This window comes from Branchiostoma floridae, chromosome 4 (assembly GCF_000003815.2).
Source record: "Branchiostoma floridae strain S238N-H82 chromosome 4, Bfl_VNyyK, whole genome shotgun sequence".
Taxonomy (NCBI): Eukaryota; Metazoa; Chordata; class Leptocardii; order Amphioxiformes; family Branchiostomatidae; genus Branchiostoma; species Branchiostoma floridae.
Genome location: NC_049982.1, coordinates 7,022,272 through 7,048,250, shown reverse-complemented (window position 1 = coordinate 7,048,250; position 25,979 = coordinate 7,022,272). Strand labels below are relative to the sequence as shown.

Below are 25,979 nucleotides of genomic sequence, written 5' to 3'. Positions count from 1 at the left end.
CTGCTACAGTATGGGTCAAAGCGAGGATATAGCCATGTGACAGGATATCAAGGGGGTGGTTCGTGGCAATACGGGTAGTGCTTCATTACTTCTTACATCTATCTTATTGCATGACTCATGTAAAACAAATCAATCTCTACAACTGGATATACTAGTATTACACCCGAATATTACGGAGATTACTTCCGGGCGTTTCGAGTGACATGCATCACTGTTCTTGAGCGTCACAAGAATGAACTGGCGGAACAAAGCAATACTGGTAGTACCAGACACGTACCCCCTTGGTATGTTTCTTTATTCATAATTGCAGGCGCTAATAGTAGAAACATATTATATACGACACACAACATAACAATATAGACACATAAAACCATTGCACTCTGTATTTACATGCGTCTCCAGGGGTTTTTGAAATACGTGTTACGGTAGAAAGAATCCGACTTGAGGACAGACTATATGATGGAATTCGAAGAGTGGAAAAGCTGATCGCGATACACAAAGGAATAGCACAGCTTTCGCCACCTGACATCAAAATTATCAGTACAATTAACTACAAACATTTCACTATCTATCACTGCAATATCTAGGCAAATTCAATACAAGTTGGAAACAACTGTTACAGGCATTTTGATAACATACGTACTCGATCGAAATAAGTTCCATAAATGGGTACCGAAGGGTTGAGAACAAATGAGATGTGAAGAGAGTTTTCTTAACACTGGGTAATTGTATGTAACATTCATGTTACTGGAAAAAACGGTTGAGCATACCAAAGTGCCTAAGTCGTATGTTACAATCACTGATGTGTAAATAATGTTAGAGTTGTTTCTAATGGTAAGATAACACTATAGGAACTGCTACTGTCCCTTAGTTCATTGTTCTGCCAATTCCTTTTCGTGACGCTCAAGAGAATTGATGAATGTCGCTCGAAGTACAACATGTATCTCCGTATCTTTGATATCCGATTGTAGAGATTGGCCTGTCTTTGAATATTGTTTATCGTGAATGCCTAACCTTCGAATTCATAAACCGTATACAACGTATTGAATGACTCACTTTAAAGATGATAACTTACTTCAACTTCTGTATAGATTATTATCTACAAGTGTACAATTTCGTTATTGATTGTTTAGGTGCGGAAGGCCTCGAGGTATGTTACAAGGACCTCGGCTGCTTCTCCAATGCTGCGCCTTTCTTTAGCGCACAGCGCCCCCTGTCGCTCCTGCCTCAGAGTCCAGCGGACGTGGGCACAACTTTCGGGCTCTTCACCCGAGAAAACCCGACAACACGGGAGAGGAAGAGACTGCTGGCTGAAAGGGACGATCTTCTGGAAGATTCCACTTTTAACGGAGCGAGCAAGACAAAATTCATCATACACGGTTTTCAGAACAATGGGCACCGGCCGTGGGTCTACAACCTGACAGACGAACTGCTGAAGGAGGTGAGGATGAAAAACATTTTGAATCTAAGAAATAGATGCCAGTAAGTAGTTATTTGGGTAATATGTGAAAGCTCTGTTGCCTTGCATGGAAAACATTTATCTGACAACCATGTACTGAATATTCATAAAAATTTACTTTACTTTCCAGGGAGTAAAAAAATAAGAAATGAGTATATGTGCATGTCCGCGTAGCATCTTCAGCATACCTGCATTGGTCCATGTATACGTAATACATATAGTAAACAAACAACAATCCACATGCACTCCTGTGCTCAGTACAGGGGACCTCACCTGCCTAGCTCCTGTGTTGCACTGTCTTGCACCTATATATTGACATAAAAGACATGATTTGTCACTGATTGGTTGTTCTTATCAAAGACAGTCGAAAGGATATAAAATTAGCGAGTTTCTTGTGTTCCTTTCTCGCTCGCCAGGGTGACTATAACGTGATCGTTGTAGACTGGAAGGACGGAGCCGGCCTGCCCTACACACAAGCGGCCGCCAACACCCGGGTCGTGGCCGCCGAGACGGAGAGACTCATCCGCTACCTCAACAACCGGGTAGGCACACTCACAGTATTCTATTCTATTCTATTCTATTCTATTCTATTCTATTCTATTCTATTCTATTCTATTCTATTCTATTCTATTCTATTCCGTTCCATTCCATTCTATTCTATTCCATTCTATTCTATTCCATTCTATTCAATTCTATTTCGCGCTGATTAATTTAACCAACATGAAGCAAATTGAATGTAAAATAAACATTATTCCAGACCGAAACATCGTGAAAACGAAGCACCGAATGTAACGTTAGTTTGTTCTGACTGCTATTGTGTAAGTTAATGATAGTTTCAATCAATTGCAACATATTATCTTAATCATTTCTTTTAAAAAAAAGAAGAATTTTACGACAAAAAAGTCATATTTTTGCCCTATGTCTATGATGTGTAGACCCGAGCGGACTGGGCACAGATGCACATTATCGGGCACAGTCTGGGCGCACATACCGCGGGGTACGTGGGGCACGGACTGGGCAGTCTGGGCAGGATATCAGGTGAATGTAACGTTATGTACATACTTCTGGGCAACAATCTTATACACTACACTACACAATTTCAGGTCTTTTCCAAAAAGGAAATGAAATATCCTGGAAGTGACACATCTCAGTGTTATTGGTTAATGTAGTAGTAGATTGGTTTATTCAGTACTCACATTAAACATACAAAGCCTCGCAGTCAGCTATCATGGTTTACTGAACTGTGCTTGTGTTTACAAAGGTGCTGTAATTGTATTATAATTGCAATTTTGAAAAAAAAAGTATTGTTTAGTATATGTACGTGTTACCTGATTGATTAAAATTTACATAATATTATATGGGCAGAATAAAATTGTAAAAGTCAAACATTGAGTTCAGCTTTCATCTTAAGTACTCTAGACAGACGGTTTGTATTGCACTTATAATATACTGGTGACATAATTGGTACGTAAATTGGTACGTTAATTGGTACGTTAATTGGTATTGCACTTATAATGTACTGGTGACATATTTATTACTTTAATCGGTACGTTGCTAAGTTTGTTGATCGAGTGAACGTCACAGAAAGATGAATTGTGTTGACTGTTGTGAAACGGCAAGCTATACTCTCTTGGATGGCGATACAACTTGTATGTGACAGTGGCACGCTACTGTCTACACCCTTATTCACCTGTCTGTAACTTCCACTAGGCCTGGATCCCGCGGAGCCTCTGTTTGAGCACACGGACCCGCTGGTGAGAATAGACCCGGCAGACGCAGCTTTTGTGGACATCATTCACACCGATGGCTCCAGTATTCTCACTCTCGGTGAGTTTTGACATAATGTCTTATAATTTATAAGTAATTTTATGACCTTCATAACATCATACATGAAAGCATATCGACTGAGTTTTCTCCCTTGTTTCCATGCCATTCATTGCAACGTTGTGTTTTATGGATTTTATGCTTACATGGCTCGAAATAATTCTAGGTTCAGCGCACCTAATTCCAAAAATGTATTTCAAGCCCTGGCATATGTTTGGGGGTTATTCAACTTACTATGTAAAAAGATTATAGCAACATGTCCTTTTTAATTGTGACAGTCTTAATCCTCCGATAGTGCAACATTAACTAAAGGTTCTCTATCTTGACAAAAAATCGTAGAATTGACAATAATTCCGTGTCGTTTCGTTCCCGGCAGGCCTCGGGCTTGACCAGCCGGTGGGCGATGTCGACTTTTACCCAGAAGGCGGTGCGAGGCAGCCCGGATGTGGCGCGGAGAGTATTATCTCCAAGATCGGGGTGATCGCAGAGGGGCTGGTGACAGAGGGGTTCCAGGGTGAGAGATGATATTGATTGTTTGGACGCCTGTCTTCTTGAGGAGCACTGATATACATTGCTTCATTGTATTAACGTAAAACAAAACGAACTCCTATACAATTCCTTGCAGCATTCTGAGATTTGTATGGACATGTAGTCATCTTTCCAATTAATGACAAGTCCGAGTTATCATTTCTAACACAGACACGTGCAACTTATTTTAAATCATTATAAATCCGGTCTATACGTGTATAGATTAAGGGCCTTTTAATTATGCAGAGTTACATAACGTATATGATCATGAAAGGTTTGTATTGGTCTCACGTAAAAACAGAACACCGTGATCACAATCCAATCACACATATGCACGATAAGAAGAAGTTCACAGTTACTAACTTTATTTTCCCTGCTGTAGCGGCTAAGAACGCCTTCAGCTGCAGCCACACAAGAGCTATAGAACTGTTTACCGAGTCCATCAACTCTCAGTGCCAGTTCACGGCATACCCCTGCTCCAGGTGAGGCGGCCATTTTCTGACTACATGTTTGTGATAGTTTATGAAGCTGGTAAGGTCGATATTTGGTCATGGTCGAAGATAATTAACTAAACACGCGTACTATCACATAGCAAGGTTGCGTTATGACAACGTTTTGTACAAACGCGGTGTAGATTAAAACGCATTGTTCTTTGCATAATTTTACGTTCAGACTAAGAATGCGAGTTCTCTTTCACATCCTCCGCTGCTGTCTCGTATCAGTGAACCGAGCATAGTGATATTTTATACGAGCGAACTTACTCTAGTACTCATACTCATACGGAATTTTACATTTTTTGTACAGTTGGGATGACTACGAGGCGGGGGACTGCAGTGACTGTGACGGCAGCTGTTCTGTCATGGGTTTTCACGCGGACAAACATGGCGGCGCCGGATCCCTGTACCTCAACACCAACGACAAAGATCCCTTCTGCTGTAAGCACCTTTCCGTCGATTATTGAAGACGTCATTGAACTAAAGAATTATATTATCACCAGGGGCACACGTACAGTCGATAGCAATGTCCTCGCGTAACTATTTGTTAGAAAACGAGAGAAGTATGACGTTTGAAGAATTCCCCACTACAGATTTAGATGCCTGTTACTGCATTGTTGCTCTCCATATAATACGACAAGAAATGTTTTGTTTTAAAAGTTCTCTTTAAGAATCTATTAGAAAGTCCATATCGTCTACGTTTGACATTTTATGTACTGAAATTATAGTGCTATCGTGATCTACAAACCTACTGTAACCTGAAACCAAAATTAGAAGTGAACATTTAGATGCACAGTCCACATGAAATCTTGTCCAGTCTGAAGATGTCTGTAATTTTCATTATTTGCAGTGACAGACATAGCCCTGCGGAACCGCAGCAGATACTGTCTGCAGTCCCTCACACGGCAGAACCAGACTGTGATAGAGAACTGCGTCAGCACCATGGAGACAGTCTACGTCAACTTCACCACGAACCTGAAGGACACCATCGCAGAGGAGATCTTCTGCAGGTCAGTAACAAAGCAGAGACCATAAGGTATATTTTTCCTTAAATTTGCGATACTTAGTCATCGATGGAGTTCTGTTTTTCTAATTGTCTTCCAAAAATTCACGGTTATTGTCCTGGCATCTCCTTTGTTTTCTGATAATATCATTTAAAACTAGTGGTTCACAGAAATCCAAGAACTGAATAACCATTTGAACTTGAACCAAGTAGATTAGCATGAAACTTGTGTACTATTGTTACAACATACTAGTTTTACCTACGTTGATAAAGAAATCCGCTTACTTCATGATTCAGCTCAAATAGACACAATTGATGTAAGAGCTCAATTGCAAGTTGTTTGCTCTTGACCTCCTTTGTGCAGTGAGTACGAGAAGTTCCTGGAATGCGTCACGGCAGTTCTGGACACAGTCAAGCCTTGTCAAGACACATCCGTGAAAACTGTCATCGGTAAGTCACACAAAATAAGCATTGTTTGTTTGTTTGTTTTGCATAGCCGAAAGTTCACTGGGTCTGGACTGCGATGATGTCCGATTCATTCATCCCAGAAAGCTATAGCTAGGGGTCCATTTTCTCATCGATAGGTGTGGTGGGTTCTTTGACGTGCTCAAGGTGTGACTCCCCTCAAACACGGTCATTGTATACTACGTCGTAACTTCCGATCATCTACGCACTCATCGTTAATTCACAATTTGGTGTTGCACTTTCCTGTGACGCTGATGGTGAAATTGTACCGATATGCTCTTTCAGGTTCGGCCTACACTAACTACTCTCTCACAGCGAACTATGAATGTGAGGATCGGCACAAGGGTTACCGGGGCGGCGAGCCGTCCTCCCTGAGACAGACGTGTCTCAGTCTGTGGGTGACCATGGCTGCTGTTGTGTTGTGCTTCTTCCTGGTTATGACACAGGGCCGTTAGACGGCACGTGTCAGGTGATTCTGTTGCAAACAGTTTCTGTTCATGTTGTTGTTGCAGTACATCGTAAGCAGTTAGTGAACCTGACATTGGTTTTAAAACAGAAAGTGCTGCTCCAAAAAACGTAGGTTCTGTATTTTTTGTGTCATGTGAATTATGAAGGTTTATTCTCGGGATAGGGGCTTGAATTGGGAACCGAGAATGGTTGCACCCAACATTTTTAGAATTCAGAATTTTGTACTATAGAACAATAAAAGTATCAGTGCCTTATTTGTACATCTGTGTTTCCAGTGCCAACTTGGATTTGAAATTCTAATCCTTGATAGTATTGAGTGATCGCGCAAAGTGCCTGGGCATAAAGGGACCATACTTTATAGCGTTTTTACCGTTTGCCTATTAGGCATGAATTTTTAGATCAGATCCGATTTAACACTTTTACTGTATATTATGATTATGTATCATGGGAGATTTTAAGTCTATAAAGCCAATAAAAAGGAAAGAAAATCTATGTTGCTAGTTTTATACCATCATACAGTTTAAAACCTTCTTGGTTACATGTTTTACTAAAACCTATTTGACCCGCCGAATGATGATGATTTTTATTTGTTATATTTTGAAGAAGCTTATTTCGTTAGACTGGACTGGACGATCAGGAACTTCTCACAGCGACGCATGACAGACTGTACTGGAAGTCAAACTTCACTTACCGCACCTCAGAGGATAACAAATGATGATATTTGTAAAAAGTCTTGCAGTAAATTCTGTTGTAAAAAGGAGAACATAATGAGGTAAATATCATTTAATCCAGTAGAACATAGTTACACAATGTGTTCCAGTTTTCACCATGCCCAATAATACAAGTATAAATACAAACTATTCGTCTGCTGCGATTCGATATCGTTACTAGTGTGCCCTAGTGTTACATACATGCCTGTACATACAAACACCATTTCCACAACAATATATCATTGTTGGTAAGAAATGCGCACACGATCTTTGAAGGAATATATTTTTTAACCAAAGTTACTTAAGTAATAACGTCGTAATACGTCTAATCATAACTTAGGGATAACTATGCAGTTCACAAAAGTGTGAGAACATCGTTGCTCATACAGATGGGTGGACACTTCGATAAATACCCCCACCCCCACCCACCTACACCTCCCAAAAGAGTAGAAGACTTCAAGGATCATGTATGAAGATTAAAAAGCATGCAGTATCAAAGTATCACAGTTTGTGAGTAATTAGATTTGTTCGTAATTCGTCACAGTGTCAAAACCATTCCACCACAGCAAAGGCATATTATGCGCTTACGTAATATACTACTTATAAAGCATACAATTAAATGTCTTTCAGCCAACCATTACATTCTTGATACAATTTTCAAAAGTAAATAATCACTTTTATGTTTGGAAGTAGATAAAAAGATTATTAAGAAAATCATGCATTTTCAGCAGTGGATGATTGGGCAGAACACCCCCATTATATATTAAATGAGTGAATGAAGACCTTTGTTCTACATTTTTTTCTCAACCGAGCGAAATACGATAAGACAAACATATAAACGTATCATTGGTTTTGTCTAGTACAGAAGTTCTGCTTCTTCTCGCTTCTTCTTGATGGTGAAAACGCATGAGGAATATAATATTTCAATGTTCTAAAACTAAATAGGATATTTTCATCATTATCATACTTAGTACAACATAAGTGCACTGCATTGTCTACTTTGACAGTACTTTTGTTAGGTACAATACTGTTACTAGATTCTTTTTTCTAAAAGAGTACGTTTTGTCAGGTCGTTTTGAGCTGACTTATTTATTTCCGGGCGTTCCCCGCGCACATGGCTGCAGAACCCGCTGAGGAAGAATCCCGATCCTTCCGTCTCGAACTCGGGACACCTGGAGCCACACTCCTACAAGGAACACATAGGCACAGGGCGTCAATGCATGGTACAAACATGTAATAATGTACATTATGGACTTCGGAAATTTGTAGCCAATCCACTGTAGGCAACGCATAGGTACATGATGATTTACTACACGCATATATAGTATTGACATACATTCACATACATTGACACAATGCAAACCTTTGAGAGTTGTAGCACTTTGAATATAGAGCTATTACATGTCGTAAATGCAGATTTGTGCAACATGAACTTAACCATCCTAATACAGTAGATTTACGGGAGGTGAAAATATGTACAATATGTAGCCGGGAAGGGGATGAATGAAGCAGACATTTCAGAAATGTCCTGGTGAAAATTGAGAATTTTTTACTACCCTCCTTTCCAATAACCGAACATCTAATTTAGATGACTAGAATGTGCGGAACGTTGCTGAATCAAACGTAGGTATGTGAACCATGTGCCTACCGGTACCATCAGTTGTCCCTTCAACTTTCAGGACGTCGTCCTTCTGAAAGGACATATTTTCATCCGGTAGTTGGTTGTCGCACTCGTATATGACGACAGCAAACTTGTCGCCTGAGGAAAAAGAAAATGTTACTGAGTGCTGGAATACCAACTTCATCGCCCAAAATGTTTATTTCTACTATAATTATCTTATTACTATCTCCTACAGATACAGTTTAAAGCCAGTTTCTTTTTTTATTATCGTTGTTATTGTGGCATATTCACACGCACTTAAATGTCGCCATACTGATTATTAGTGCAATTCTCTTGACTCTTTATCGTTGATTCAAATACATTTTTCCAGAGTTACCTCGCCTAGAAATAAACTATTTGGAATTGGTAAGTAGGCTCATGGTTTGAATTGAGCATGTGAAAGTTCAAAGGATAAGGCACATAACGCGAAAACAGGTGTTGTCTAGTACATACTTTAAACCATGTCCAAATGTGTTTTGTTTATGTCTCTCGGTGGGCTTCATCTTTAACATGTTACCCCCAACGCATCACACAGCGCATGCATACTTATGACCCTGAAGTAGCTTATTCCCATTGACTTAAAAATATCTCACCATGAACACCCGGCAGGTTTGCCTGGCCTTCTCCATGCAGCTGGTCCGCAGGCACGTCCATCAGGGACTCAAGCAGCTTAGTGTCCTCTCTGATGTAAAAGAAGAAGTTACAACTAGTCATATGATGATCAAAGTAAAGAAACGTTTTGATAATTTATATGTAGTTGAGTTCTTTTCTTTATTAAGTGCTGTTAGAGATCCCTGAAGCGTTAACACGATATCAGGCACGGTTTTGAAGTTAGCAAACGCTCTTGCAGTCATCTTTGCCCATATACAAGCTCCTGTATTTATGTATATGTCAGCATAGAGATTGTAATCTATCAGAATCATTGACTCCCCCAGGAAAAAAATGCAGGGTCTGTATATTTAAAGATGGTCTCCCTCAAAACCTTTTGATTTTTGATTTATGTTACTCTGAATCAATGATTTTAATTTTTGATTTATGTTACTCTGAATCAATGAATTGACTTGAAAGTTAGGATTTATAACAAGAAGGCACATCTTCTAGCATCAAGATCAGAATTCTGCTGACAGAGGCTGCGACTGGGATCTCTACCAGGAGAATCTGCGATACTGCCAGATTGCTATTTCTTCTACTTACTTGGAGTCCGGGTACAGCACGCGTTCAGCGGTTTTGCCCTCGTGGTTGGCGCGGAAGGTGACTTGGTACAGCTGTTTGTCCTTCCCGAAGGCGCGGCACACAGCAGCCCCCACGGGCTGTACCTCCACAAGCCCCCTGGCGGCGTAGTCCAAAACTTCAAGCTTCTTTTGCTCTCTGTGGTGGAAAAATGTTATGCTATGAATGACGATTACAAGAAAGTTATGAGTGTCATTTAGGCTGGAGGTTTCCATGGTGTTATAACTTGTTTTGTATGTTATATGATGATAACTTTAAGGCTAAGCAATTGTATGAGATGCAAGGTATGGCAACTTCTATTACATTATCATTACATTCTATTACATTGCATCCCAGTTGAATAAAACTACTATGTAGGAGACTTTGTCACGTAATGGCAGCTTATAATAATGGCACTTCAAGCAATTCATAACGGTATCTGTTGATTGTCGAGGTAGTGTTTGGTTGTGCAGAAGAAGAAGGCAAACACTCACTTTTGTGCCAGCAAAACTAGATCGTTGCACACGATCAACTGCACAGATGTCTTAGTTTTTCCTTCTCTCACTTCTGTGACATTTCCAGTCTTCTCCAGCCACCTTTCTGGGGAGGCAACCTCAGCTCCCTTCAAGGAGAACGTCAACAGTAAGACTTTTCCAATTAATACTACACAAAGCATGTAGTGATGTATTCATCAAGATGATCATTAACGTGTACATGTATTTATATCATAGGGACACCTGCTACATACAGAAACCTTTCAGATCTGTGATTTCCGTACTACATATCTTACAAGCTCTTGGGCAATTGAGAAGCTGCTGTAATGTATCTCATATCAGTTTTTTATGTAATACAGAAACATTTACCTTAGTCTTGTTAAATGTTAGTCGACCCTGTAGTTCCATGGAGTCTTTCATGCTCCGAGCCGCTTCGTTGCACCTCTTGACAGCCTGAAGTGTATTTATAACATAGAGTTGAAATGGACATATATCATAATGATGATAATTTGATACAACCATTTCAGAAAATTGATGATGAAGTTATCATCACTGCGTTTCAGTGTACACTGAGGCGAGCCGTCGTTGACTTCAACTGTCTCTGTTTTGTTCATCGCTGCCCGAGCTGCTCACACAATTTAATCCACATATATCTAAAAATTAACGAGGATGAGACAAAAAGCAACAATATCAAATGCTTATCTGGGTATTCTTCCTCAAATAAATATGTAAAACTAATAACACAGACAATAAAGATAAGATATGAACGAAGCAAATAACAGGAACATAAAGCTAGTACACAAGCTTAAGACTACTCAAATAAGACAGGTAATAATGAACAAAACTACCTGTCTGTACAGTACTTAAGAACAACATCAAATAAATGACAAAATACTCACACTGTGTCAAATGGGTTTCTCAACAATATGCCAATTCCCTCGCAAAAGGATTTGCTTCATCACAAAACGTAAAGTAAAAAAAGTCAGAATGATGTACCAGAAATTGCAATTGGGTGTTTTAAAGCTTTGCTCAGACTCACCACTTTGCTCGCCTTGAGTGCCTCAGTAGCCCACTTCTCGTCATCGGATCCTGACTTGGCGTGCTTCAACACGGCCTGGGTAAGACAGTCGGACATAAAATAACGTTAGAGTCATGAAAATCAGACTCAAAATAACCCAACCATCACAACACAATCACGTGTTGTATCTTTTAATTAGTTGGTGTTTGGCACTAATTTGTAAAGGAACCTCCCTACAACTTGCACGTGAAAGAAATGATAGCAAAAATGTCCGCACTGACTATCCATAATGAAAATGATTTGTTTCGAACGAATGCAACTCAATTTATTACTTCAGTTTACCCCCAAAATAGAAAAACACGTGCTCACCTCTAACAACAGAGGAAGGCGGGTCACGTGTTGCATGGGCATCACGAGGAACGAGTTGAGGTTGTTGCCACGGCAACACGGCTCTCGTTCCAATTTTCCCAGTCGCTCCTTGAACAGTTGGTCGGTCAAACTGCAAGAAACAAAACAAATATTCTTGACAAAAGGCAAAATATACTCAAGCAAGAGGATAAGTTTTATGAACGGTCATATATTTTAAACAGCACCCGATATATTTCGTCAGTGACTGAAAAGAATCTGAAACCCAACTGGTATTTAACCATAGCTATGAACTGCTAGCTGCTAAAGACCGCACCCTTTGGAGAAAATATGCTCGACGAGTCGACCAATGCAACAGTGTTGCGGGAGGAACTAAGGTCTAAGGTAAGGTATGAACTGGAACGTAACTGGGGGGAAGACAGTGAATTGTGAGACCAATAGCTGACCATCACAATAAGCAGCTCAACCAATGATGCAATGGCAATAAGAGGTTCGACCAATGAGCGTCTGTCCGTCCAAAAGTTGTATTTTTTTAATGCTCAAATCCGCATTTCTACGTTTCGAGGGAGGTGCACGTAGGTTTTGGATCGGTCTATTGAAGTTCAAGTCAACGCAAGCTTGTTTGCTAATGAGTGAGTTAGCTCATCTGTATATGTAACCTTCATAGACACATGTTTAGTACTACAGTTTGTGTAAAGTGCTGGTTTGACGGTGTTACCAGTACAAGGCAGTGGAAATATAGCTGGGGCAACGATCGCAAGGAAAAACGTATAGTACAGAAAAAACCGCTGTACATTACGTTTTTCCTTGCGCTCGCTGCCCCAGCTAGTGGAAACACTGGTTATGGATTGAGTGAGCCATCTGATTGTTCTAACTGACCAGAGCTTCTCCAGTAGGATCTCCTGGTAGCGCATGGAGCGGCAGTACTTCTCGTAGTCGTGGAAGTACCGACTGCAGCTTTCCCACAGGATCTTGCAGAAGTTCGTCATCATGACGTCATCGTGGAGTGATTTCTTCATCTCCGTGAACACGCTGAAAAGAGCGACAAAGTGTAGGTGATGTTTCATACTGGGGTTATTGCACGGAGCTGCCCTAAATTATATGGATGAATCAGTCCTCCCCGAAAAGCTAGAGACCAAACTATAATTAAAACAATGAAGCTGGAACAATGGCATATGTATATGTATGTCGTAAATTGAAACAAATCGGAAATTAGATAAGAACGATCGAAGTTTTATACTTTAAGTCAAAGAACTTAAGTCAAAGAACAAGGTGTGAAATGATTGAAAGCCAGAAAAAAAACCCTCAAACATGTATCCACAATACGCTAATCTATGGTTTGAGCCTTTCTTCTTTGTCAGACTGACCTGATGGTGATTTTCAAGATGCTTTTGACATAAGGAAACAGCCTCCTGTGGAAATGCGGTCCCAGGATGCTCATCAGGACTTCATCATCCTCGAAATGATCAGCCAGAATCTGGAGGCTCCTCATGTAGGACGACTGGCTACTGAGGATCTCGTACTTGGCCTGGCGATAACAATAGGTGACGGCGTTTATGAAGGTTAGACATCCAGGTAAACAACGTCCAAATACAATTCAATCTCTATAACTTGATCAAAACGGATATTTACTTACGGACGTTTCGAGTGACATCCATCACTGTTCTTCAGCGTCACTAGAATATCCTTGCAGATATTGAATTATATTTAAAAATAAATGACATCTAATTTTTGCGACGGTTCATCATGAATATGTCGATCCATTGGCAACGTTTTTGAGCAATTTTCCAACATCACTGCACTTGGAAAGTTTGCTTTGAAAGAACGGTACGAAAAAAATATGGTATTTCCTGCTACGTACCTCTTGTAATTTGGTCTTCTTGGCATCCAGGTCTTTCAGCTGAACCCTCCTTTGCACCTGGGTGATCGACAATAGCCGATTGATTACAGGGAAATATTTTCAACTGTTAGGTAGTCAATGGTCTGCATTCAGTGAAGAGAGGATCTAACTACTATAAGTGCAGAAAACTATTTTACATCGGAGGGAAGCTCTTCCACAAGGGCTGTAGATGCCCAGGCTAAGACGCCGACTGTCAGATCAGAAGCAACGGTGCATACGTTCACGAGGTAAAACCTGCTGCACATACATCGACACATGTAACACCAAAATTGTCACCATAGACTTGGCTTACCATGGAAAGCTGTCTCCACATGGCCGGGGCCTGGGCGCGGGAGATGGTCACGATTCTATCAGTCCGCCCTGCCCCCACCTGCTGTTGGAGCAGCAAGTCGTAGTTCTGATACATGGGGACTGCAGACGGGAGGTGAGTAGTCAGCATCAATGGATTTGAATATAATTGAGTGCAATCGGATGCCAATTCTTGATATGTTTCTAAGGCTTACGTTTGATAAAAATAAATTTGACAACGAAAGTGATATCAGTAGACATTCCAACACTTCCAGATGTAAATAAGCGCAGCTATACTCGTACAAGTATAAAGTTTGTGAGTTGTAGCCAAGGGTTTTTTCAAGTGAAAAAGGAACATGAAACGAGGAAAGCATGGACTATAGAAATCATTTGTATAGTTAGGACTGTAGACTACAGTCCAAATATACAATTGATTAATCACCATTATTCAGCAGGTCCTCATCTGCCTGGTCCGGCAGCTTCTGCACGGCGTGGAAGCGGCGCAGGCCCTCTATCTTGTCCAGGATGACGTGTTTGTCCTGCAGGTTGTCCACGTCGAAGTCCCTCTCCAGACGTAACATGGTCAGGGACATCAGCGCCTCTCCGTTTATCTTCTTACTGAAGAACTTTTTCCGCAAGGGCTGCAGATGCTCAGGCCAAGACGACTGTAAGGGCAGAAACAATTCGACACACGTCCATGTAGAAATCTCCAACTCCATACACCTTCCTCACGCGGCGGCCATGATAGTTTGAAGACGAGGTCAATGAGGCAAACAGACAAAAGTTATTTCTAAAATCAGCTACCATTTAGTTTTTCACCAGACCACACAAATTTTTACAATGAAAGATCAAATAATGAAAATTATAACTAGTGTTATGCAGCGAAATATGTAGCGATGTAGACTCGCGTACTGATCCCATAGTCCCTCAAGAGATACAAAATAAAAACATAATAATGCAAATATTTGCAAATATTCTCGTATTGGTCAATTTTCTAATTTCCATGCTATCATTGGTTGAAGTATAATGGACAGTCTTTTGTTTGCCTCATTGAACTTGTTTTAGATCTATCATGGCCGCCGCGTGAGAAAGGTGTATACAAGTCCCTGTCACAAAGTCGACGAGCTTTGGTCGCAGTTCTTGATTATCGTGTATTTGCGGTGTTTATACAATGCAATAAACAACAACCAATTGAATACAAGAAATCATAAAGGAGTGTAATATATACATAGCAGTTATAACTATGATATCAGTTTGTCGTCTCTATCACTTTTCATTTTGTAAATAGATAAACAGTTTGAAAATTATGATCGGAGCTAGAGATTTTGGAAAAAGGTGAAAGACTCGTCAGCTGCTTGGTGATACCTTAATCCATTTCTTGACGTCATCGCGGCTCCAGTATCTGACGGTCTCGGGGTTGGGCCCGTCTCTTGTGTCCCCGTCTCTCGACTGGATAACGATTGGTCTGAACCCCATTGGGCTCGAGTCGGAAGGCGGTTTGGGCTTTGTAAAGGGCACCTGGAACGTGCGCTACCGGGGGAAATAAACAACACGATTCAAACATCGGCAGACGATCTGAACTTTAAACGTCGATGATGGTTAGACAACCAGGTAGCTAGATGCACAAGATGACAGTTCTTCAAGCGATCGGACAGAATTTGGATAATTCCAGACGTTTCTGGCAGCATCCGTCACTGACGACATACATGGGACTGCCTGTTTACAAATCATGAAATCCAGTTGCTTGAGTAACTGTTATGTACTGTGATGTCACTACTGCTGACAGAATGGAACAGAATCAAGATTATCGATTGCTGAACAGGTATTTTTCTTTAAACAAACGTCAGTACATATCTATCAATGCCCAGGGTCAAAGTTATTCAAAGCTAACAGAAAGATAATACATCACTTTTCTCACCCCTAAAGTCATTGTTTTGTCGATAACTCTGGGCAGACCCATTTTAGGTTTCGGGGGAAGTGCAGGGGGCGCCGCGCCATTCTCCTGGTAAAATAAAGCACCAAAATTTATGTTCAACTGTTATACATGTGTCATAACCGTTGTTGAATGCAAGTGCGTACTGCAGAATCGGAAAGATGGCGCATACACATATATCCGACCGTTATGTAAAAGGGTAGATAACGTAAATGAAACAAAAAGAGAGAAATAATGGTCATAACACAGGTAACTTACATCGTCAAAGACCGCAAGGTACATGTTATCTGGAGTGCCTTTATCTTCAGTACTTCTGATGGTGAAACAAACAAAAAAAACATACAAATTATTTGTTTCAGTAGATAAATGATTAAATGGAATTGACACCTTTAAATGTCTCAAATTCTTAAAGGAACAATATATAATCGGCTGTGAAATCTCTATTTACAGGAAGATAATCTATGATTCAGAGGTAATGTATTAAAGAAACTTTGTCTTACTCGTCTTCCAGGTGACTGTAGTCGACGACATGGTAATCGTGCTTGGGTTTCTCTCCCTCGGTTTGAAACAGTGGCATGTAGACGTCGTTACTTATTCCCTCGCCTGGAATGGTCTCATACGTGTTTGAAACCTGGCGTTGTAGGGTGGGCCTGTTGCTTGTAGGGGAGCGTGCGCTGTCCGTCGGCTCGGTTGGGGTGGGGTTTTCTTGTCTTGGAGAAGACAGTTGCTTCTGAATCTCCATGGCCAGGGCCGACACACTCCCACCACTTCCATCCGTGCTACCGCTGTGATGACGCTGTTTTTGTCCGTCACTCTGATGACCTGCCGACCCTGCGCTGTCCGTGGCGGTTTGGAGCAAGTTAGGAGAGGACATCATCTTCTGAAGCTTTTTCGCCTGAGCTAGCACGCCTCCAGGGGTGGGAACTTGCTTAGGACCGCTGTGAGTGGGCTCCTGCCTCGGTGTGTCTTCTGTCACGTTTCGTGATTCGGGGAAGAGTTTTGTCTGAATCTGCGAGGCCATAGCCGAAACACTAGCGCTTCGTTTTTCCAAACCGTCATGTTCATCTTTTGATTGTAGTTTTGGTGAAGATGGCCCGTGGTCACAGCCAGGTGATTTTCTTGGAGAGCTAGGTTTGTCAGTGTGTGACACGTGTTGATCTGACGCTGCGTTTTGTTGAAATGCCGTGATCATGTCCAGTACAGATGATCTCTTCTTCACAGGGACAGGAGGAGCCGGGGCCTTCTTTTTCTTGGTTCCAGTGTGTACCTCGGAATGACGACGTTCGCGTTGCCTGGCACGGTCCTTGCTACCCTCAGAACTATCACTTCCAGTTTGTCGTCTCGGGCGCTCTGGCGTCACCGGGGCGCTGGACGGTTTATCAGGGCTCAGATGCCTCTCCATCATCTTCGCCTTTTCTAAGACAGACGTCTTTTCCTCTTGCTCTGCCGTCTCCTGTGTAGATTGAGGAAAAAGAAAAGCTGGCCTTTGGAGACTTTGGTCGTTGTTATTCTCACGAGTAGGTTGATGTCCGGGTGCTGCACTGGGAAAGACCGGCGGCCCCTTCTTGTTATCAGAGAATGGTTCCCAATTAGCCACGTCGTCATAGTCGGCGGGAGACGGTATGCTCTCAAGTTCGTGCGAAAGCGTGAGGGGTGTTAATGCTTTTCCTGCTTTCGTTTTTCGAGTGCTGTCTTCATTCTTGGTGCTGGTAGGGCTTGTCGTGACTGCTCCCTTCACAGTGCTGTACTCAGTCGTATCTTTACTCTGTGGCGGCGGCGGCGGGGCCATGTTGGGCTTGGTCAGTGTCAGTGATTTCCGTCGGATTTGTTTGTCACCTTGTTGGGGTTTTGAGGCCGTCTTCTCCTGTGCTTTAGGCTGGACCTTCGGTGAACTAGAAGGGCTCTGGAACTTTTCTATCAGACCAACTACTGACTTGTTTCTTTGTGGCGATGTTTTGGTTTCTTCCTCCTTGGTATCCAGGGGTGTACCGCCCTTACATTCAGGAGATTTTCTGTCCACGAATTCTTCCAGTTGTTTAAACTCTGTTAAGGTGACGTTGAGGCTACTGTTCCGGCTGACATGTTTTGGTGGTTCACTTGGGATATCAAAAGACTTTGATCCTGCAGAGGGACGAAAGGTTTACATAATGGACGAAAACATGGAATGCGAATTATTAGGCAGCATAAAATGCCATCTGTGTTGGTGATCGACATGATGTTTTCAGAAATATTCCAGCACATCTATATCGAGGCAACTCTTGGCTAATGCTGAGAGGACGAATGAAAATAATTGTGCATTTTGTCTATTGAGAACGCTGTGCTGGTGTGGTCGGCACAATGAGTTGTTTTATGACTTTTGATTTTCACATTCTCTCGCTGTACGTGTTTGATAAATATGGTACAAGTGTCTTTTAAATTCTAGTAGCTTTTGAGAACATTTGAAGCCAGTTTTCATAGAGTGTACAACCTACACCATGCAATGACTTATTACCGATGGCCTATTATTAGTGTATATTGAATACAGTCTTGTCACAACTGACATGTAATTATAAGTCAGTCACTTTAGTTAAAATCTTTTTGAACCTATGAAACAAAGAGATTTGGAGTTGTTTTCTTGAAGGTCAAATAGTGACAGATGCTATCTTTTGAAGTGCCCTCGGCTATGTGCATTCTTCAACAATGATAAATCTGATGTGTGCTTGGGCTGAAACAAATTTTTAAAGGGGGGGGGGGGGGCACATGGTGTGATATACAATCATGTTTTACTTTCTTATAGGTAGAAAAAAGAAAAGAAGGTACTGTGGCATAACTGCAGGTCGTTTGATCCAGAACCCATCGGTCCTTGGTTCAAATGGAACTACCTCTTCCTTAATAAAACTTTTTAGGTAGCAAATGTGCTCAGAAGAAAACCGGAGAAGCCGGCATTACCACGTGGCAAATGATACTTCGGTCTTCCCTCCTCCCGTATGATGGGCTGGACCACACAGGTTGGACTCTTTTCGACGCCCCTGGAAGAAAGATCCAGAAAAAATAGAGGTGTTTCGGCTGAGACCCCAACACGCATTTTATTACAGGCATTACGTACATTAATTGTCATTATCATGCTTCATGTAAATGTTGTATATTTTAAGTGCTGGTTGACTGTAAATGCCTATATAACCATTATATACATGTATAGCATTATACAGAATAGAAAGAATGAATGAATGAACTCCATTGCTTGAAAGTGTCTCACCTAGAACTATGTTTGCACATTGTAGGCTCACTGCCCTGTGTGAATAGCACGGTACTGAATAGGGAATGCACCAGTCTGTCTTCGCGTCTGAGACTAACGTGTACACCAGGTCCGTGACATCATATCTATGACGTAATGGAATAAGTGTACTGCGAAAAGGTCAAAATCCAGTTGAACTAGCTTGGCAATGAATGCCTAGGCCTACTGCCCAGTGTGTATCTCCGAATAGCACGGTACTGAATAGGGAATGTACTTAGTTTGTCTTCGCGTCTGAGACTAACGTGTTCAACAGGTGACATCAGATCTATGGCGTCATGGAATAAGTGTACTGCGAAAAGGTCAAAATCCAGTGGAACTAGAATTGGCAATAAAGAGCTAGGCCTACTGCCCAATGTGTATCTCCGAATAGCACGGTACTGAATAGGGAATGTACCTAGTTTGTCTTCGCGTCTGAGACTAATGTGTTCAACAGGTAACATCAGATCTATGGCGTCATGGAATAAGTGTACTGCGAAAAGGTCAAAATCCAGTGGAACTAGAATTGGCAATAAAGAGCTAGGCCTACTGCCCAATGTGTATCTCCGAATAGCACGGTACTGAATAGGGAATGTACCTAGTTTGTCTTCGCGTCTGAGACTAATGTGTTCAACAGGTAACATCAGATCTATGGCGTCATGGAATAAGTGTACTGCGAAAAGGTCAAAATCCAGTGGAACTAGAATTGGCAATAAAGAGCTAGGCCTACTGCCCAATGTGTATCTCCGAATAGCACGGTACTGAATAGGGAATGTACCTAGTTTGTCTTCGCGTCTGAGACTAACGTGTTCAACAGGTGACATCAGATCCATGACGTCATGGAATAAATGAATAGCGGAAAGGTCAAAATCCAGTTGAACTAGAATCGGAGCTGTCTACGAAAGGGTCACACTGTGGGTAATCAGATTTGTTTCTCATATCGCAAACATTGAGTGTGTGACAAAAGTACTTCAAATCGATCGATCGATCCACCGCCAATCAAAGTTTGAGTCTATCAATTTCGGAGAGGATGACATGTCAATCCCTCTCACAGGACAAGAATGAAGACCGGTTGTTTTTTAAGTAGCTATTAATCAGTGTCCAAGTGACAGTACACGCCTTCCCTCGGGCAGATAAAGGCACTGACGTGGGAAATCGCGACAAGGAAGTAACTGTCATGCTGACAGACGCCATTATCCAAATCGTAATTGCATAGTATCATGCATGATTGAAAACTTATTTTGAGAAATCATGACGATTCTATGACGTATCATCACGTTTTATTAGAATTGTGGGGATTTCCATGTTGTTATTATTAAAGTAAATACATTCATGGCATCTGCTTACTGGGTCTGAGAATTAACACGTTTGTAATATTACCATTCCTGTTTATTTGTCTGTCTCTACTTGTAGACTCCAATATCAGCACGCTACCCGAGAGTCTGTGCAAGGTACTTTGTCACATTTATGATAGATATAACACTTCAGGTTATAGCATTCGATTTCCTATTGGTGTGGCCTATTGGTGAAGGTTTACAACACTTGTTTGGATACGAAATTGTGTCGTCATGTTTTCTCCATTTCTGGCGGACTGCGATTGGTTAAAGGCACCCAGAGTGATTTTTTTTCGTTTTTTTTTTCAAATTCACTTTTTAAGTCATTTTACACACGGTAAGGTTAAATAACACTATCTCTTTTCATATCGATCTTCTGAAGCAAAGATGAGACGTGGTTGGGTGACCCAATAAATCAAAGGGTCCGTTTTCGGCATGTTTGTGCGTCCTTTTAAACGTTGAAAGTACGAAATAATGATACAAATGTGCTAGTATGGTGAGAAGTAAATGTCAGTATCGTACCAATTGTCTCATCCAGAATATTTTCAATTTTAATGCTCTAAAAATCGCTCTGGGCCCCTTAACATTGGTGGTAGGCTCCTTCTCATAGTAAGTCATTTTCTGTAGAAATGATGATGCAGTTAAAGGGGCATTCCACTCCAGAAGGGCGTGATGTTTTCCAATAGATAATGTGTCAATGAACACATAATCAGCCGAATTTCGTGGAATTCACCTTGGGATAAATTACGCGATGTGTGTTTTGTAAAACAATATGACACTCACTAAACCCATGCAGACCCTACCAATGCATTCCCTATACGTGTAGACACTTCCTTTGTCGTGAATAATTTCGGCATAAATGAGGGGCGCTAAGCACGCCAAGAAGTTCAATTGTTCACAAGATATCAAAAAACACATAACAAGACGTATCTTTCTTAGCGCCCCTGAAATTAGCTTTGTAACCTTACCTAAAAATTTTGCATTGTATTAAGCCATATAGGACTAATTCAATTAGCGGATACTTGGGGAGTTTAGTAATGGACTGAATGCTTTTGAGGCACGTGGAGTAACTGGATACTTTATTGTATGATGTGAAGTAGTATGTATTTATTACTTCCTAAAATTAATATCTATCGGAAAATAACAGTCCCGTGTGGAGTGGAATGCCCCTTTAAATCAGTACCAGCCTAGCCTGAGTCACGATTAGATGTTTTTCGAGGCATGTTAAAGTGCAATATACAAACCGGCAACAGTTTTTTCAATGATGATAAACTACCATGTCAACGGTACATACAAGCTTTACAATGTTATAGGTAATGATACGGACATATGGACAATTGGTACTTTTTTTAGGACCTACTTGACTAAAGTATCCCTGGTGTCAAGGGTGTCAACCCGTAAATGTACGATCATAACAAACAGAACATCTTTGGAAAGGACTATACAATCATGTGAAAATAATATATCATACAATGAAATTGGCAAAATATTTAAGGAGATGCAATCCACCAAAGCTAACGAACTTTTTGTTTCAAGTGGAGGTTATCAGAAAATGGTGAGAGTCATACAATGACAGTAGAACAGGCGACATTGTTCAGATGCGTTGGAGCGAATTTAAGCTACCCCTTCTGATAAATCATGATCAGAACTTTAACCTGACGAGAAGGACGTAGGCGCGCCGCCATGCTGTGCCTGGGGCCAGTATCATACTCAGCAGGAAACAGTAGTTGTGGAAAAGAACAGGCTGTTTTTTTCCAAATCTATCACTCCATATTCAACTCAGCTATGTACAGCACAGTTACCTACAGTATCATCATTACTTTGACGTAAACAATATACGAAAGCCAATCCAATGCCACCTTGAGAAAGTTTGTAAAAGTATTATGAAGCGGATTCAGACATACACAAGAGCTGACTTGACATACCCCTAGACCTACTCCAGAGACTATGCATGTAGTCGTGAACTTCTAACATATTGCTACTAGACTTTACCCACATCTTGATCGTCTGTACCTTGAATAGTACATTCTAGTGACCCATTGAAGTACGTGGCACGTACAATTACACACTTGACAACAACATCGAAGTCAGAATAAAGAGTATCTGTGAATACTTACTTGTCGTTGACTTGTGGAACAATGTTTACAGCTTGCGCTGCCCTCAGTGACTTGATGCCTCCCTCCAAGGCTCTCTGTTGTCCCTTGGAGAGCTGCAGTTCCTCGATGTCCCCCGGAGTCATGTTGCTGAGGCTTTTAGCTGAGTTGAACTCCTGGGCCTCCAACTTGGCCACAGTCTGTTCGCTCAGTTCGTTTTCCTGCGCGAACGCACGCAGGTCGAACGGGCTCAAAGCCATGATTCTCCGCCGTGCTACAAGCGTCTTCCTCTCCTTCTGATATCTTCTATCTTCCCCCAATTACTTCGCGAGGTCTGTAACCAACTCAGAAACTCAAGAATTTCTTGTGAACAACATAGAATCGAGGTAGTTTCCTGCTTATGGGTGAACTGTATATATACTAATCGTTCTCTACACAAAGCCCTTTATATCGTTGGGCCGGCTGAAACATTTTCACTGTACCAAGGCAGAGTCTGTCAGGTAGATACGTATACGCACGGGTGGGACGTAAATGTCTCTTTAATGTTGTTTATTTTTTCCAGTCATTTATCTACCAGTGCAACAGACTGACAACTGTCAAATATGTAGGAAAGCAATAGTTAACAACACAACACCTAAACAAATAAACATTTGTAGCATGTTTTTCTCAAGGACAGCCATTACACACCTGCAACAGGATTTGGATAAACGTTTCTTACAAGTTTATGCTACAGGCATCGATGTGAGAATTAGAAATTACGAATATAGAAAGACAATATCATGTTGACCAGCACAAGTTCTAGGGTAGCATATATATCTTCATTATCTGGTAACAATGTGTGAAAGACGATAAACTTTGAGTCTTTCATTCTGCCCTACCGGTTGGACCGGGAGTCGGAAGCGGCGACATGGAATAATTGACAAAATTGTTTCGCCTGTGGCCACGGCTCATTCAAACCTGGAGACGTGAACTGTCACTGATATACAGACTGTTTAGAAGTTGACAGTGCTTCGCAAGGCATGGTGCACCGCACTAAGAGATAAAACATCGACGCATCGACGTAATACTATATCAAGTAATGATCCTTGCAATATTAGTCGCAACATTTGTTTATCTATGAGCAGCTCAAATTAGCCCGCAGGCCGCTTTTCACTGAAGCAGGGGTGAGGGTAAAGGTGAGGGTCAGACAGAACGTAACAAAAATACAGATTACTTGATCGTAGTCCTATCAAATCTATAGACATGGATTAGTAACTTAACACATACGTGCTATGATAGGCCTTAATCAAATGGAGATATAGCATTAAAAGAGCACCTGTTCCCATGATTGTTAAGTTCGATCCAGCATAATTGGATAGTTGAAATGATTTGATAATTGGTCGTCATTTTCGGCCTGTGGCTATGGTGTATTCAAGTCTGGCGATGTGCACTATAATTGCTGATAGATGCCCCGAAGGGTTTGAAAGTTGATACGTATTCGTCATAATTCCGTTTTAGCTCCGTGAATAGTTTCATCAGGTTGGTCACCGAACCGTCGGTTGAATAAAGCAATGGTTGTGTAAAAAGAGTCTCTTTATTCATCCGTTTTAGATGTATATGGATTCAAGTTCATATCAAGTGTAGCACTAGAAGGCTTATGACGTACTAGTAACTGTCATTTACAATAACACCATAACTGTTATGACCCTACATGAATAGGTTGAACACCAGAGCTGACCAGTGCGTCACAAAAGTTCCCCTACCAACAGTGTGTGACGTTGACTGGGCAATTTTGGCATTTTCTTTACGCGATCCACCTACAAAATCTGTCGTGATGTCCGTTGCACAAAAGCGTTAGCATAAGAAATGGGGTGTCATTCTAAAGAATTACATAAATCAATTGCAAACGGACAGACAAATCCCAGAGTTATGACACCAGGTTTCGCAAGAACTTGAAACTTAACGTTGGTGTTCATATGGATCGGCAACAACATTGGCTATTTGCCAAACGATAACCACGATCCTTTCAGTTCACCGTATGGCTCTAGTTACTCCACTACTACAAGTGTGTACCAATCAATCTGTAGCCGAAGGTCATATTCTTCTCAGATGCAAGCAGGAGAACAAATTGGAGGTATTATAGGATGGATTCCAGACCACTCTAACTCCAGCAACAAGTTTGGCTGTCGTTATTAAGTAAACTCAAATAGCCGATAGGTGTTTAGATTTCCCGCCATTGTGAGGGCGCACATGCGCACTAGGTCCCTAGGGGCATCTACGTAATCTGGAGTTAGGAGATTCGACCGAGTGACCGTGTGGTGGTACCCGACTCTTTCTGTACATATGACTCCCAAGTTTAGAGAGAGCTGTCTTAACAAAGGGGGGCTTTGTCAAGGCTTTTTAAAAGCCTAATCAAGCATTATATGGACATACCGCAGTTGCTGGTTTGTGTTCCTGTTCTGTCTATTTGCCATGTATGTCATCCAACAAAAGATTGAAGTTGGATAACACTTCTGCTTCGACTTATTTACACTGTCACTTCTTTGTCAGTAGAAGTTCCTTTCTAGCTGAACCTGTGGGATTGTCAGGTTCACACTGCCGTTCAGAGACGACAGACAACACGGGCAGCTTTTAAAGACGGACTGATACGGTAGTACTGTTGGCAGGACTTTCACTGTTATCTTTTTCCTAAGTTATGTGACTGTGTAGTTCCCAAGTATTGTATGCTGTCTGTTTCTATATGTGTCCAGGGACTCCTGAAAAGCAGGCTGAAGCCTGAGTGATGTAACCCTGGTAAAACGAAATAAAATGAATGAATGGCTTAGATTGGTGCGCAGTGACATAGGTTCAGTTGTGCTCGTTAGACGATATCAGTTTTGTCTAACCTAAAATGGAATCAACACACTCATTCATGGCTATTTGACCGGGAAGTGGCAAGTACTAGAGAATGTAAAGAGTGGTAGACTCATATTGCAGAACACGTGTAATTTTACTCGAAGAAGCTTGGGAATACATTCTCGGGACGTTGCGTGTATACTACTATTACCTGTTTACTATGTTTTAGAGTGGCGTAAATATATCATTTTATCTCTCAATGTCCATACTATTCAGAAAGAGGCAATTCATCTTAAGATATCTCGAACACTAATCACCTCACCTCACCTAGTACACTTATCATTCGCTTTTAATTAATCTGTACAGATCCAAACTCTTACGTATACACGCCTTGTGTAGTACCGTTTTGCAAAGAAGGCCTTTAAATATCAGTCTTAGTAATGTATTGTCTTATCGCAATTTTCGAACCACAACTATATATTTTGTTACAGATAATTTAAGAAAGAAAAGTTATGACGACGAACTAAGACATTGTAACAATCATCTATTATTAAACAAAATAATTTTGCGAAAACGTTTGAACTTGTGAGACTATCGCTGCTAGTGTTGTAATTAGGCTACCTTTGCACATGTCACAAAGTCTACGCCCACTGTGAGTCACATTTTCAC

General features: G+C 41.2%; 2 protein-coding genes across 2 annotated transcripts in view; one reads left to right on the top strand and one right to left on the bottom strand.

The window, feature by feature from the left end:
- The window catches only part of LOC118413156 (pancreatic triacylglycerol lipase-like), a 9,219-nt gene extending 2,121 nt beyond the window's left edge, over positions 1-7,098 (top strand). The window contains exons 2-11 of the mRNA XM_035816349.1: positions 1,134-1,441; positions 1,876-2,001; positions 2,395-2,497; positions 3,170-3,286; positions 3,660-3,797; positions 4,194-4,293; positions 4,616-4,746; positions 5,156-5,315; positions 5,673-5,758; positions 6,059-7,098. Of these exons, the coding sequence (XP_035672242.1) occupies positions 1,134-1,441; positions 1,876-2,001; positions 2,395-2,497; positions 3,170-3,286; positions 3,660-3,797; positions 4,194-4,293; positions 4,616-4,746; positions 5,156-5,315; positions 5,673-5,758; positions 6,059-6,228 (1,439 nt within the window). The 3' untranslated portion in view covers positions 6,229-7,098. The remainder of the gene's footprint in view (positions 1-1,133; positions 1,442-1,875; positions 2,002-2,394; positions 2,498-3,169; positions 3,287-3,659; positions 3,798-4,193; positions 4,294-4,615; positions 4,747-5,155; positions 5,316-5,672; positions 5,759-6,058) is intronic.
- Positions 7,010-18,858, bottom strand: LOC118413150 (dynamin-binding protein-like). Its single transcript, XM_035816334.1, has 18 exons — positions 18,748-18,858; positions 16,320-17,940; positions 16,078-16,132; positions 15,805-15,888; positions 15,252-15,416; positions 14,329-14,551; positions 13,891-14,009; positions 13,560-13,616; positions 13,066-13,226; positions 12,578-12,730; positions 11,702-11,831; positions 11,354-11,428; positions 10,684-10,767; positions 10,315-10,442; positions 9,806-9,979; positions 9,205-9,293; positions 8,600-8,710; positions 7,010-8,137 (listed from the first exon to the last, which is right to left on the bottom strand). Exons 2-18 carry the CDS (start codon positions 17,606-17,608, stop codon positions 8,037-8,039), a joined length of 3,198 nt encoding a protein of 1,065 aa, XP_035672227.1. The 5' UTR covers positions 17,609-17,940; positions 18,748-18,858; the 3' UTR covers positions 7,010-8,036.
- Positions 18,859-25,979: the final 7,121 nt, after the last annotated feature.